This window comes from Heterodontus francisci, chromosome 4, assembly GCF_036365525.1.
Source record: "Heterodontus francisci isolate sHetFra1 chromosome 4, sHetFra1.hap1, whole genome shotgun sequence".
Taxonomy (NCBI): domain Eukaryota; kingdom Metazoa; phylum Chordata; class Chondrichthyes; order Heterodontiformes; family Heterodontidae; genus Heterodontus; species Heterodontus francisci.
The window spans coordinates 176,153,737-176,167,488 of NC_090374.1; the positions used below are offsets into that span (position 1 = coordinate 176,153,737).

General features: G+C 43.0%; 1 protein-coding gene across 4 annotated transcripts in view; it reads left to right on the plus strand.

Moving 5' to 3' along the window:
- The window catches only part of aco1 (aconitase 1, soluble), a 91,282-nt gene that overhangs the window by 40,287 nt on the left and 37,243 nt on the right, over positions 1 to 13,752 (plus strand). For all 4 annotated transcript variants that reach the window (XM_068030621.1, XM_068030622.1, XM_068030619.1 and 1 more), the window contains 3 exons: positions 1,710 to 1,878; positions 6,917 to 7,054; positions 13,275 to 13,344. In XM_068030621.1, the coding sequence (XP_067886722.1) occupies positions 1,710 to 1,878; positions 6,917 to 7,054; positions 13,275 to 13,344 (377 nt within the window). The remainder of the gene's footprint in view (positions 1 to 1,709; positions 1,879 to 6,916; positions 7,055 to 13,274; positions 13,345 to 13,752) is intronic.

The window sequence follows — 13,752 nt, forward strand, 5'->3', positions numbered from 1 at the left end:
CTTTGCTCCAAGGAGAACAAGCCCAGCTTCTGAATACAATGTGCGTGCTTGAAACATTTGGAAATTTTCAGCATTTTATTTTAACCACCTTATCCTGAAGGAGAAAAGTTTGAGGCCACCATTTTTAATTTATTCTAACTTTAGTGCTCAAGATTAGGTTATTATTGGAGAATAAAATGTTAATCTGTTAATTCTTTATCAGTTGTTTGATGATATGCAGGTGGAAGGTGTTGATTGGGTCTTACTTGAGCACTTGTAAGCAGACTCTTACTGAGACTGATAGAGCGTTTGAGTGAGGAGCTACATGCTTGTAATCCTTTTACTCTGTACAGTAAATGTGAAACTGGGTGAAGGTATGCTCCAGCATTATCCTTCTGTAACAAGCTTTCTGAAGCTTAACATAAAGCACTTACTGGCATCAAGCATTCCAGCTATAGGTATAGCCGCTAGGTTAATTAAATATGGGGTAATACTCCCTCTGCTTCCAACACTGTACCTCACCTCCCACTGCACCAGTGCAATATTTTTTCTACTTGTAGTACCATCCTGCAGTCTCCTAATATTGAAACAGCTAAGTGGAGACTTTCATTCCTTTGGTCTTATTTTGAACCCAAATCACAAAATTGAAAGCCACATGTCTAGTCCACTGCAGCATCTAGTTTCTCTACTTCTGTTTCCTCGCCTCAGGCCTTTTTATTTTTATTTTTGTTTTTGTTTCATTGATAAAGACTAGATGCATCTGTTTCGCTCACCTCATCCACTGGCAGTTGTTCCTTCAGCTGCCAAGGCCCTAAGCTCTGGAATTCCCTTCCTAAACCTCTCCATCCCTATCTCCCTCTCTTCCTTTAAGATGCTGCGTAAAACCTACCTCTTTGTCCATTCTTTTTGTTACACGTCGGCACGTCCTTATATCTCCTTATGTGGCTTGGTGTCAAATTTTGTTTGATAACGCTCCTGTGAAGCACCTTGGGATGTTTCATCATGTTAAAGGTGCTATATAAATGGAAGTTGTTTACAAATAGTTGTTTGGTAGTACAGAACTTGAGTATTGCTGAAAATAGAGACATTTTGTCAAAGCTTTTCGTCTTGCACTCATCAGGACAATCTGAAAGGATACCAATGTATGGGAAACAACAAATTTACACTGTATGAGAAGAGAGTGCTGAGTGGTTGGCAAGTGGACTCTGGTAGAGGTGTTGCCATGGAGAATGCACCAGTTTATGGAGATAGACCGTTAACTGCCAAGCTTTGTTTGAAATTTAAACCAGGTAGCTTGACTCTGGTCAAGGCATTCCCCCGAGGAATGAACCAGTGAATGGCTGTCACTTATTTTGTTTAGCTGAAACAGGCGCAATGTGTGTACATATTCTTTCTGTTTGCAAAGAACATGGCTCTGTGTATTAATATATGTAACTTCCAGTACATGCAAATTTGTTCTTTCCATTACATTGGTATTCATGAGAATTGTCCTGATGAGTGCAAGATGAAAAACTTTGACAAAATGTCTCTATTTTCAGCAAGACTGAAGTTGTTTTTGTTCTACCTTTTTTCCCCTCCTCCTAGCTACTATTTCTTTAATTAACAATCCTGTTAATACTTAGCTAACCATCATCTCTTTCTTAAAGCTGTTTCTGCTGCTCATGCAATTTATACTTTGTAATGGTTATGTTTAGTTATTTTAAGATGACTTTTCTTTTCTCTCTCACTAGCACGTTTGCCATTCTCCATCCGAGTACTTCTGGAAGCAGCAATCAGAAACTGTGACAGTTTTCTTGTGAAAAAAGATGATGTTGAAAACATACTGAACTGGAAGGTGACGCAACACAAAAGTGTTGAAGTGCCTTTTAAACCTGCTCGTGTTATCTTGCAGGATTTCACGTAAGTGTAGCTTCAACGTAAAACAACGCATTGCTGAAATGTAGGTGGTAAAAAGAAAAAGGGTCGAGCATAAAATTCAATCAGGGTTTACCTTAGTTTTAGTTTAGTTTAGTTTAGAGATACAGCACTGAAACAGGCCCTTCGGCCCACCGAGTCTGTGCCGACCATCAACCACCCATTTATACTAATCCTACACTAATTCCATATTCCTACCACATCCCCACCTGTCCCTATATTTCCCTACCACCTACCTATGCTAGGGGCAATTTATAATAGCCAATTTACCTATCAACCTGCAAGTCTTTGGCATGTGGGAGGAAACCGGAGCACCCGGAGGAAACCCACGCAGACACAGGGAGAACTTGCAAACTCCACACAGGCAGTACCCAGAATTGAACCCGGGTCGCTGGAGCTGTGAGACTGCGGTGCTAACCACTGCGCCACTGTGCCGCCCGATAACACACAGATTATATTTGGAAACAAGAAAAATGTTTTTTTTTGTCCCAGTTGTACCTAGAATTGATAATAGCCCTGTTCTATGTATTTTTTTTCATAACCAATCAATTCTTTCCTGTCTAAACACTTGTTTGCTTGTCCCTTGTGTTTTCTGGATGGTATTTGCACATTAGGTAGTGTATATCACAAAACTAGTTGTTGTTTTGAGCATAAATCTAAATAAAATTGAAGTAAAAGATATGAGGCGAAGTTTTATTTGATGTATCCAGCACTTAAGGGAGGGTATTCCGTACAGATGAATGTACCCTCAATGCCTAATTGCCTCTCAGCTATGCCCAGTTAGGATCAAACATCTGGTGGGAAATGCTGGGGACTTGAGGATGGGCCAGGTTGAGAACTAGGGCTAAATCCAAGTGGGAGATCCAGTGAAATATACAGCCTGGTGTGACCTTGGTGAAAGGAAAAGTTGCATCAGTGTGCTAAGTTTCAGTGAAGTCTAGAATTTGGATGCACGCATTCAGGATGAGGTTCTGGAAATAGATGACCTAGCTTGCAAGAAGGCAGATAGTTTGCTAGGCTGATGTGGAATGGGGTGGGCTGCTGGATAATTGTCAGGGGAAGGAGCTTTGCTAAGAGGATGATGAGGTTGGAGAGGGTGACTGTTGAGAAGAATGTACTGGATGGAGAGTTGGGTGAGTAGCAGCACAACTTGATGCTCAGTGAGAGTCAGTGGCGCATGTTTCAGCGTGTACAAAGGACGATGCAGAACGGAGAGAGCTGTGAGGTTGACCAGAGGAGATGAGCTTGAAAGATAGGCTGGGAGAAGAGAGGGGTGTATGAAAAGCAGAAACCAGGAAGAGGAGGGACAGAAGATGAAGTAGGAGACGCGATGGGGCAGATCGGAGATAGCTAGAGGGGCAGGAGTGTGCTGGGTACCAGTGGCAGCAATCGTCGTCGACTTAGGCAGTCCCTCAGGAACGAGGATGACTTTCTTCCCCTCCAGGGTTGTGGGTCCTTAGGTGACTGAATAGTCCAATTCTGGATCTGCACACTCTGCCACAGGTGGGGCAGCAGTATGCATACATGAGCAGACGAGGAACAGTTGTTATAGCATTAACAGATTCCGTTTGTGTACATGGACAGAGTGAGAACATATTGGTCACTGCAGACTTTGCTGCCGCAGTTGTTTTGGTGATTGGATTTGGACTTGCCTGGGAGTTTAATTCAAGCCTGATCAGGAATTTGTGATTCAAAACCTGTTGAATTTTGGAGAATCCATGTTGGCTCGGGTCTAAACCTGAAGATTATAATCCAGGAACTTCCCAGAAGTGGTGATCTGAGGCTTGCAAGATGCTTGAGAGCATAACAGCCAACATTTGTGGGCAAATCATGTGAAATCTGAGATTAGATTCATTCCTTCAGTCTGCGTTGGATTTGAACCCAGATTCCAGAGGTAAAAGGAGCGAATGCTAATGTTTTATTCAGTTTTTCTGACCATAAAGTAACTCAGTAATGTCATAGCTAGCTTCTGTTACTAGAGGACACCAGGGAGCCATACGTGGAGTTCCGCCTAGAAAGGCCACTGTGGCATTTCCTTTTTTCCTGTATCAGTCCTGTGGTCTTTATGAAGATATTTTTTGTAGAACCTGTATCCTAAAAGCAGGCCCAGACCTCTGGACCTTGGACGCATTTTTATTCTGTTGGTAAAATTAAGATATTCATAACTTATTTCTCTGTTTTGAAGAGAAAGGAAAGGTTGGACATGGTTAAGAAGACATAGGTATGAGGGGAGAGCTGGCTAAGGTTGATTGAGCAAATGGACCAAAAGATATGGCAGTAAATAAACATAGGGAAATATTTAAAGAAACAATTCAAAATGTTGAACAAAAATACATTCAATTAAAAACAAAAACTCAGCGAGAAAGATCCACCCATGACTTACTAGGGAAGGTAAGGATAGAATTAGATTAAAAGGAGAGGCTTATAATGTTGTAAAGAACAGGAGTAAGGCTGAGGATTGTGAATGCTTTAGAAACCAGCAAAAGGTGACCAAAAAATTGATGATCAGGGAAAAGTAGAATATGAGAGTAAAATAGCCATGAATATAAAAGAAGATTGTAAAAGCTTTTGCAAGTACATAAAAGGGAGAATAACTAAAGTAAACATTGGTCCCTTAGAGGCAGAGACAAGAGAAATCGTCATGGGGAATGAGGAAATGACAGACATTGAACAAATATTTTGTCTGTCTTCACAATAGAAGATACTACTTCTGGTATGTAATTTGAGGGTGGCCTAGCGGCTATTAAGAGCGAAGAGCTTAAGGTAATTAACAGCAGCAGAGAAAAAGTATTGGAGAAACCTAAGGGAATAAAAACTGACAAATCCCCAGAACCTGATACCTGCATCCTAGGGTTCCAAAAGAGTTAGCTGCAGCAGTAGTGGATGCACTGATTATGATTTTTCAAAATTCCCTAGATTCTAGAATGGCCCCGGCAGATTGGAAGTTAGCAAATGTAACACTGCTGTTCAAGATAGGACAGAGAGAGAAAACAGAACTACAGGCCAGTTAGCCTGATGTCAGTGGTTGGGAAAATGCTGGAATCTATAATTAAGGAAATCTTAACAATGTATTTAGAAAATCATAGTATAATCAGACAGAGCATGGTATTATGAAAGTGAAATGGTGTTTGACAAATTTATTAGAGTTTTTTGGGGATTTAACTAGTAGGGTAGATAAAGGGGAACTGGAAGATGATGTATATTTGCCTTTCAAAAAGGCATTTGATAAGGTGCCACACAAAAAGTTTATATTAATGGCTTAGATAAAGAGACCGATAGTAATGTATCCAAGTTTGCTGATGATTCAAAGCTAGATGGGAATGTAAGCAGTGAGGAGGACACAAAGAGATAATAGACAGGTTAAGTGAGTGGGCAACCAAGTGGCAAATGGAGTATAATGTGGGGAAGTGTGAGATTATTCACTTTGTAGCAAGGATAGAAAAGCAGAATATTTTTTAAAAGGCATGGAACTTCGAAATGTTGATCATAGAGACTTGGGTATACTTGTACAAGGAACACAAAGTTACCATGTGGGTACAGCAAGGAATTTGCAAGGCAAATGGCATGTTGGCCTTTATTGCAAGGGAATTGGAGTACAAGAGTAAGGAAATCTTGCTATAATGTTTCAAGCTTTGGTGAGACCACACGGAGTACTGTGCTTAGTTTTGGCGAGAGGCCTGCTACCCGACCCGAACCTGACTGGACCTGACGTGTCGGGGTCGGGTCGGGCCCATGTTCAGGCTCTGGCTTTCAGGCGTGGGTCGGGTTGGGCCGAGTCCAGGTTGAGCCAGGTCAGGTCGGACTGGACACGCAGGGTCAGTGCTGTGCCGGTAAGTATTAAAAATAAAAACTTACCTGAGCTGGGAGTCTGGGACAAAACTGAGTCTGCGCAGTGAGCGAATGACATCACTATGACGTCATCATGCATGCGCGGCAGCATTGTGGAAGTTCCGAGTCGGGAGGTGAGTAAACGGATGGCCGGGTAGGGTCGGGCTTGGGGCAAAAGCCGAGGGACTTGGGTCGGGCTCGGGTCCATGGTGGTTCGATCGGGTTCGTTTTCCCAACCTAAAGTAGGCCGCTAGTTTTGGCCTCCCTATTTAAGGAAAGATATACTTGCATTAGAGGTGGTTCAGCGAAGATTCACTAGATTGGTTCCTGGGATGAGAGGGTTGTCCGATGATGAGAGGCTGAGTAAATTGGACATATACTTTAGAGTCATTTATGACACAGAAAGAGGCCATTTGGCCCATCAAGTCCGTGCCGACTCTCCTCGGAGCTATGCTGTCAGTCCCACTCCCCGGCTCGATCCCCATGGCCCTGCATTTTCTGGTGTTTGGCAGAATGAGGGGTGATCTCATTGAAACATACAAGATTCTGCAGGGGCTTGACAAGCATAGACAGAGAGGTTGTTTCCCCTGGCTGGTGAATCTAGAACATGGGCACAGTCTCAGGATAATGGGTTGATCATTTAGGACTGAGATGAGAGAGAAATCTCTTCACTTGAATGTTTGCACATCTTTGGAATTCTCTACCCCAGAGGGTTGTGGATGCTCTATCGTTGAATATAGTTAAGGTTGAGAGGCAGATTTTTGGTGTCTCAGGGAATCCAGGGATGTGGGGAGTGGGTGGGAAAGTGGAGTTGAGGCAGATCAGCCATGATTGTATTGAAGGCTGAGCAGGCTCAAGGGGCCGTATGGTTTACTCCTGCTCCTCTTTCTTATGTTCTACGATTATAAGAAATAGAAGCAGGAATAGGCCATTCAGCCCCTCAAGCCTGCTTTGCCATTTAGTAAGATCGTAGCAGATTTTATACCTCAACTGTTTCTTTCCACACTATCCCCATTGCATCCAAAAATCTGTCAGTCTCTGACTTGAATATGCTCAATTGCTCAATAACTGAGCATCCATAGCTCTGCAGTAGAGAATTCGAAAGGTACACAATCCTTTGAGTGAAGAAATGGTTTTATAATGGGCAAGTTCTGTGAAAATAATCAACATCTGTAAATATTCACTCTCTTCACAGTGGTGTGCCTGCCGTGGTCGACTTTGCTGCTATGCGAGATGCTGTGAAAAAACTGGGAGGAGATCCAGAGAAAATCAATCCAATTTGTCCTGCAGACTTGGTTATTGATCACTCCATCCAAGTAGATTTCAACAGGTGGTACGTTGCAATTAAAAAGTCTCATAGCTCCTGTTTGAGTGTCCTTGGTGTATAAAGGATTTTGAATTACTTTGTGAAATTTTAAAAAGCAAGACAAATTCTGTAAATTAATGCTGTCATGTAGGTGAAAGTGATCTTAATTGTGTAATTTTAGCTGTTTTTAACTTGAAATGTTTATTGCCAAAAGTACAATAAATACCAAATCTGATTTTGTAGAGCTCTTTCTGATAGAGTGCACATATCCTTTGAATAGTGGGCACACTGTGCAGGCAATGACACAAAAGATGAATCGTCAGGTTGAGTCGATCACTTACCATAATCCAACTCTGGTAAATATGCTTTTAAGTACAGCACAGTGGGAAAGCTGTCTTAAGAGCTTTATATATCATACCCTACTTGTTGGCCCCTCACTGCATTGCTAATAGAGAAAATGGAAAAAAAAATGTAATCTTCAGTTCCACTGCATGCTCATGGATGGGCCAGGATCTAAAGGAGTGCAGAATGCCTTTCTAAACTGGTGGCCCACCAGATTGTCCTTGCAGGGAGTCTACCGAAGTTGATCATTCTCAGGTTTGGAGACATTGACCAAAAACTGAAATGTAGGAGTCCGGGGAAGAGTATAAAATTTGATTATTTTTATATTGCATTTAACAGGGTGGAAAGCAAGGCTAAGGCTGATGAACTCTCTGTGCTGTGGGGAAAATATATCAAATTTTAATATAAAATGATAAATTGCCATGAAGAAATGGCTAAAATTTATGATGGAATTATAATTGCCGAAAATTTAGAGTGCTGTCTATAGGCTCTGAAAATTTGCAGAGAAGATCTCCCTGACCATGTTTACAGACTAGCCACACTTTGGTTATGGCATAACGTGTTTACATTAATGTGGACATTGGGAATTATAATAAGGGGTAAGTTGACGATTGTGACGACAGGAAGTCAGGTTGTGCAAAGTGTGAGATTTTAAATTATCATGGATAGTTACTTGAGGGCTTGACAGGGTGGATGTTGAGAGGCTGGTTTCCCCCTGGCTGCAGAGTCTAGAACTGGAGGTCATAGTCTAAGGGCAAGGGATCGGTCATTTAGGACTGCGATGACGAGAAATTGTTGTGAATCCTTGGACTGCTCTATCCCAGAGGGCTGTGGATGCTCAGTTGTTGAGTAAATTCAAGATTAAGATCGATAGATAGATTCTTGTGCACTAAGGAAATCGAGGGATGTGGGGATTGGGCAGGAAAGTGAAGTTGATGTAGAAAGTCAGCCATGATCTTACTGAATGGCGGAACAGGCTCGAGGGGCATGGCCTACCGCCTGCTCCTATTTCTTATGTAATATCACATGAACCAATATTTATTTAAGTCGTGGTAACTAACCAGCAAACCATTAAATCCAGTTAGGCATAGTCCTGATTTTTAAAAAAAAGTTCTTACTGGGCTGAAATGTGGATACTGTTGCCAAGCACTGTTTCTGCTCCTTGCATAACAAGTAATAGCCCAGTCAATCCCATTACAAGTTTTACTTTGCGTGTCCTGAGTGCATAGAACAGGATTCCGCTGTAGATGTAAAATGATAAAAGGTCAGCAGAAAATGATTACTTAATTCCGGTTGAGATGAGGTTTAAAATTTTCAGATCTACTGTTGTATTTCAAGTTAATTGCCAATAAATGACAACGGTTATGTAACTGCTTTGAAACTCAATTGTTACCTTGTGTAATGTACAAAGCAATTATAATTGCACATAAAATGCCTGCATATATCTGATTTTACATTGAATTGAAAATTAGGTGTTTTAAGAATCAGAGGAGGAGAATACTTATAACCAGGGCAAGCAATTTGGTATTGCATAACATCTTGCAACAATTAATATACTTAACTGCGTGTAGCGTTATTAGTTGCCTGAGTGTCAGATTTGTGTAAGTTCCAGAAGCAGTGAAAATGCACGTTTCTGAGGAATAGCAAATTACTTGCCTTACTTTTTACCCATAGAAATGTCTTTTGCTTTTTGAGTCACTTTTGCTTGAGTTGTGTGTGGATCTTCAGAATTCTGTGTTGGCGGTCACCAGAGCTGGCACCCCTTTTCTAAAAGTCGTGCAGCACATTACATCTTTATTGTAGATTACTTGAGTGTTTGTCCTCTTCTAATCCATTCTGTTTGTTTCTTTTTTTTAAAAAAGGCCATCTGTTTTGTGTTCACATAAATGTGGCTAATTTCCTAAAAGCATTAATCTATTTATAGTGGTTTTAGTTTGGATTTGCGTGACTTGTTTTGCTTTTTTTTTAAATATAGTCTTGATCTATGCACTTGCCAGTTTTTTTTTTCAGATAGCAGACTCACTTTGATGTATTGAAGTACGAATGGCTCCTTGGGGAAGTGGAAAAATAGGATAATCTATAGATTTAATTACAGAGTTCTGCTGATAGGCTAAATTGAATACTGCTGATCTATATTTACAATCACATCAGAGAACTTGTTTGAACAGACATTAGCCTTCTTTCTGAAATAAGTTTTTTTTCTCTCCAACATTTTAAATGTGTTCATGTTTGCACGTAGTTTCTGGCGGTTTGCACACAATAAGTGCCTTGGTTTGGGGAAATTTTGCAGCTTCCTGAATCCTAGAATTTGATGTGCTAAAATGTACTGTTAAATATTAATAAGGTAGGTTTGTGGCCAAAGGCTTTTTTCCATTTACATGCTATGTTCTAGGAAGGATCAAAGACTCAGCTATATGTGACAAAAGGGGAAGGGGATGGAATTACATTTGAACGGAAGCCATCAAAGCTGGCAGTACACGTGCAGCTTGAGTCTAGTGCCATGAATCCTAGAGCATTAAATAGAGATGAAATGTCCCATGGTGGAGGTTTTAGAGTAAGACTGAGGTAGATCAGCAAGAGACCAGGAAATATCAGGCGAGGGGAGCAACATGATTTTTATTTTAGCATTTGGTCTTGTTCCTACTAAATTATACCAAAAAAACACACATCAAGGCTGTTCAGAAATGGGCAAGCCAGATGATTGAGACAAAATCGGTTCTGCACGCTGGAATGCTTCCGTCACTGCATGAGGTAGGGTTGAGACATAAGCTTGTGGACCTACTAATTGGTTTGGTATGTTTGGAGGGCTAGAGGAAGGGAGCATGTAATCTAACAACAGATTTCAAGACTCCCAAAAATCTCGTTTTACAAAACCATTGGAACTCTGGAAATCGAGCCATTTTGTGTGTGCCATTTCATGTCGGGAGTGCTCCATCGCAGTCAAAAGTGCCATTCCCTCAAGGTGTAACTGGCATGAGAGGCATCTATTATCCTATGGAATTTGTGTTTTCTGAAAGTAACCCTTTGAAGGCATATTTTCTCTTCGAATGAGCTATATACATTTCTTCTGCATTACTTTTTTGTGGCATCAATTGACCATTTAAGAACAGGAGGAGGCCATTCAGCCCTTCTAACTTGTTCTACCATTCAGTCAGATAATGGTTTTGATCATGTAGTTTAACTCCATCTACCCGCTATTCTGTAACCCTTAATACCCTTGCCTAACAATCTTATTGATCTCAGTTTTGAAATTTTTAATTGGATCTTCAACTTGAACAGGTTTTTGGGGGAGAGAATTCCAGATTTTCACTACCCTTTGTGTGAAGTGCTTCCTGACATCACCCCTGAATGGCCTATCCCCTTGTTCTGGACTCCCCACCGAGGAAATATTTTCTCTCTCTCTACCCTGTCAAATCCTTCAATCATCTTAAACAACTCAATTTGATCACTCCTTAATCTTCTATACTCAAGGGAATACAAGCCTAGTCTATGCAATCTGTCCTCATAATATTAACCCTTTTAGCTCCAGTATCATTTTAATAGAATAGGAAATAATCACACCGTTCAACTGGATATTTAAATCCTAGCAGATTTGTGCTAAAGGCTCATGGTGTGAAATTGAGTAACACATTGTACTGTAATACCTGCATTAATTGCAATATCACAATATCATTCTCTTCATGTTGCCGTGGAATGGGAATAAAATATCGGCTGGGTTTGCTGACCATGTAGCCACTAGGTGGTGCAGTACATGCACATGCGCAAATGCAGGCTCTTCAACTGGAACGTCAGTGTTTGTGACGTTCAGGCAGCTGCCAGGATTAAAGATAGCGCTGCTCAATTTATCACAGGAAATGCTTATGGCTAGATTGTTCCAGCAAACTAACCTTACTTTAAGTTGGATGGAAGTCCAGTAATATACTACTATGTAGTTATAGGATACTAACTGTAATCCTCAGATCCATTTAATATTCCAGTAATCCTATTAAATACAAAAGGAATTTTATGATTGAATTTCCATTGGAAGATAGTGAATTGGCACCCCGATCGATGGAAAAGAAAATCTGGCAGAAAGTAAAATATGCTGCCAATTCGTTATTGTGATTCGTCTATATGACAGACCAGGACTGATTTCACCTGAACGCAGCTACTGGCTCCCGCCCCCCTGGCCTTTCTCCCCCCTCCTCCCCACCTGCCGCTTCACCCCCCGCCCCCCCGCCGCCAAACCGATCGCTCCAGATCTTGCTGCTCCCCCCCACTCCCCTGGCTAATTGTTCCCTGCTCGCGCCACCCCGCTCTCTGGTCAGAAGCAAGGCGGGCTGCAAGGGGTGACGTAGGAGCGAGTGGCCGAGAAGGGCAGCACGGCCTAGAGCTAGTGGCTGGAGGGGGTGGGCGGCAGGGAAGCGGGGAGTGAGCAGCCGGAGAGCTGAGTGGCGCGAAGCGAGGAACAATCGGCCGGGGGGGAGCAGTGTGGTCTGGAGCGAGTGGCTGAGGGGTGGAAACATCAAGGCCTGGAGCGAGTTGCTGAGGGAGGAGAGCTCCAGCCTCAAAGTCTCCCATTCAGCTGCTTCCTCCAGCCAAGTGGGGGGGGCTAGATATCCGATGACGCTTTATCACGCATGCGCGAAGATGGACCAGGTGCGGGTACGCGATGATGTTGTCATTCCCGTGCATGCATGCAGTTTGGAGCACTCTGATGTGGTCGGCAGGCCGTTGCGTTGTTAGGAGTCACTTTGCAATGCAACCACTAGGTAGCGCAGTACTGGCACATGCGAAAATGAAGCCTCATCCACTGAAATGTCACTGTCTGCAAAGTCTCCGGCAGCTGCCAGTAATAAAGATGGCGCTGCTCAATTTGTCTCGAAAAGCAAATAAAACCCAAATCCCCCGATGGCTGCGATTGCCGCCTCCATCCCACTCCTATCAGTACCGTGCTCCCTCCTGCCATCGCTGCTTCTCTTAGCTGCTCCGTCCCGTGCCCGTCTGCTCGCTGCTGCCTCCCCTCGGCCGTTCGCTTCCCGCCTTGCCACTTTGGCCACTCACTCCCCGCTTCCTCCCCCCCCCCCCCACTTGGTCCCAGCCTTGCTGTTTCCCCTCTCTCAGCCATTCACTCCCCGTGTTGTCCCGTCACCCCTCGCTCCACCCTCAGCCACTTGTTAATCCCCTCCCCCCCCCCCGGCCAACCAACCCCCGTGCTTCTCCGGGCGGCGGGGAGTGATTGGCCGAGGTGGTGGGGGGAAGCGGTGAGGTGGGGTGCAATTGGCCGAGGGGGTAGGAGCGAGGGTGGGTGCGAGCAGCCGATGGGTGGAAGAGGTGAGGTGGGAGCCAGCGGCCAACGCGGCGAGGTGGGAGCGAGAGGGTGGGGTGGAATGGAGGAGTGAGCGGCTGAAGTGAGGATGGGAGTGAGTGGCTGAGGGGAGGCAGCGGGCGAGATGGGGAGCAAGTGGCTGATGCGGGGTACTGTTGGGGGAATGGAGGCGGCGATTGCGGCCGTTGAAGGGTGGGGCAATGCTTGGACGCCATTGTTTGGTAACGTCGGCATGCACATGCATGGATTCATACTGGCAAACTGGCAAATGTTTGGACGTCGGCAATTGCTCTGTGCATGCTCTGCGTTGTCAGGAGATACATCAGTTTTCAGAATTTAGTGTTATAGATTGTGTTGCATTTAGGGGTTAGTGCTGTAGATGGGATCGATCTTTGATCATCATTCTTTCACTGTAAAGTTGCATAGAAGGAGATTTGCCAGTGATAATTGGTGACCATTTTTGCAGTGTGTTTCCTCCCTCCCAATTTAGTTTGGTAACTTTATTAGATATATTTGAGTGCTGTACACATGATAAATATATGTGCCACATGACGTGCTGCCGAAACTAATCTAGTTCTGATTTTTTTTTTGCTTCAGGCCGGACAGTTTGCAAAAAAACCAAGAGATTGAATTTGAAAGAAACAAAGAAAGATTTGAGTTTTTAAAGGTATCCTATTTTGTGTGGTTTCCTTAACTGCTCTGCAATAAAATGTATTATTCCTGTTTCATGTGCTTGGGAAGGAGGATGTAGTGAATTATGATCTTGACCTTGTGAACTGAAATAAAGATTCTCCGAAGAGGTGGAGTGGGTGGTGGGGGAGAACTAGAATTCTGAAAATCTTCCAGTTCCACCCACGATGGAGAATAAGCATAGATAACAAAAAATCTCATGAGCTGTGCTTGTGTGTTTACATCAGAATGTAAGAGCTTGGGAAAAGGCTTTCTTATAAATTTTTGATTATATCCAGTAATTCTAGAATTTCCTTCCTGCTTCCCAGCAGTTGGGGCTGATGGTCGATACTGACATTTGATAAAATAGTATAAAAATATGATCTCGTGCTCACTCAATGGCTTA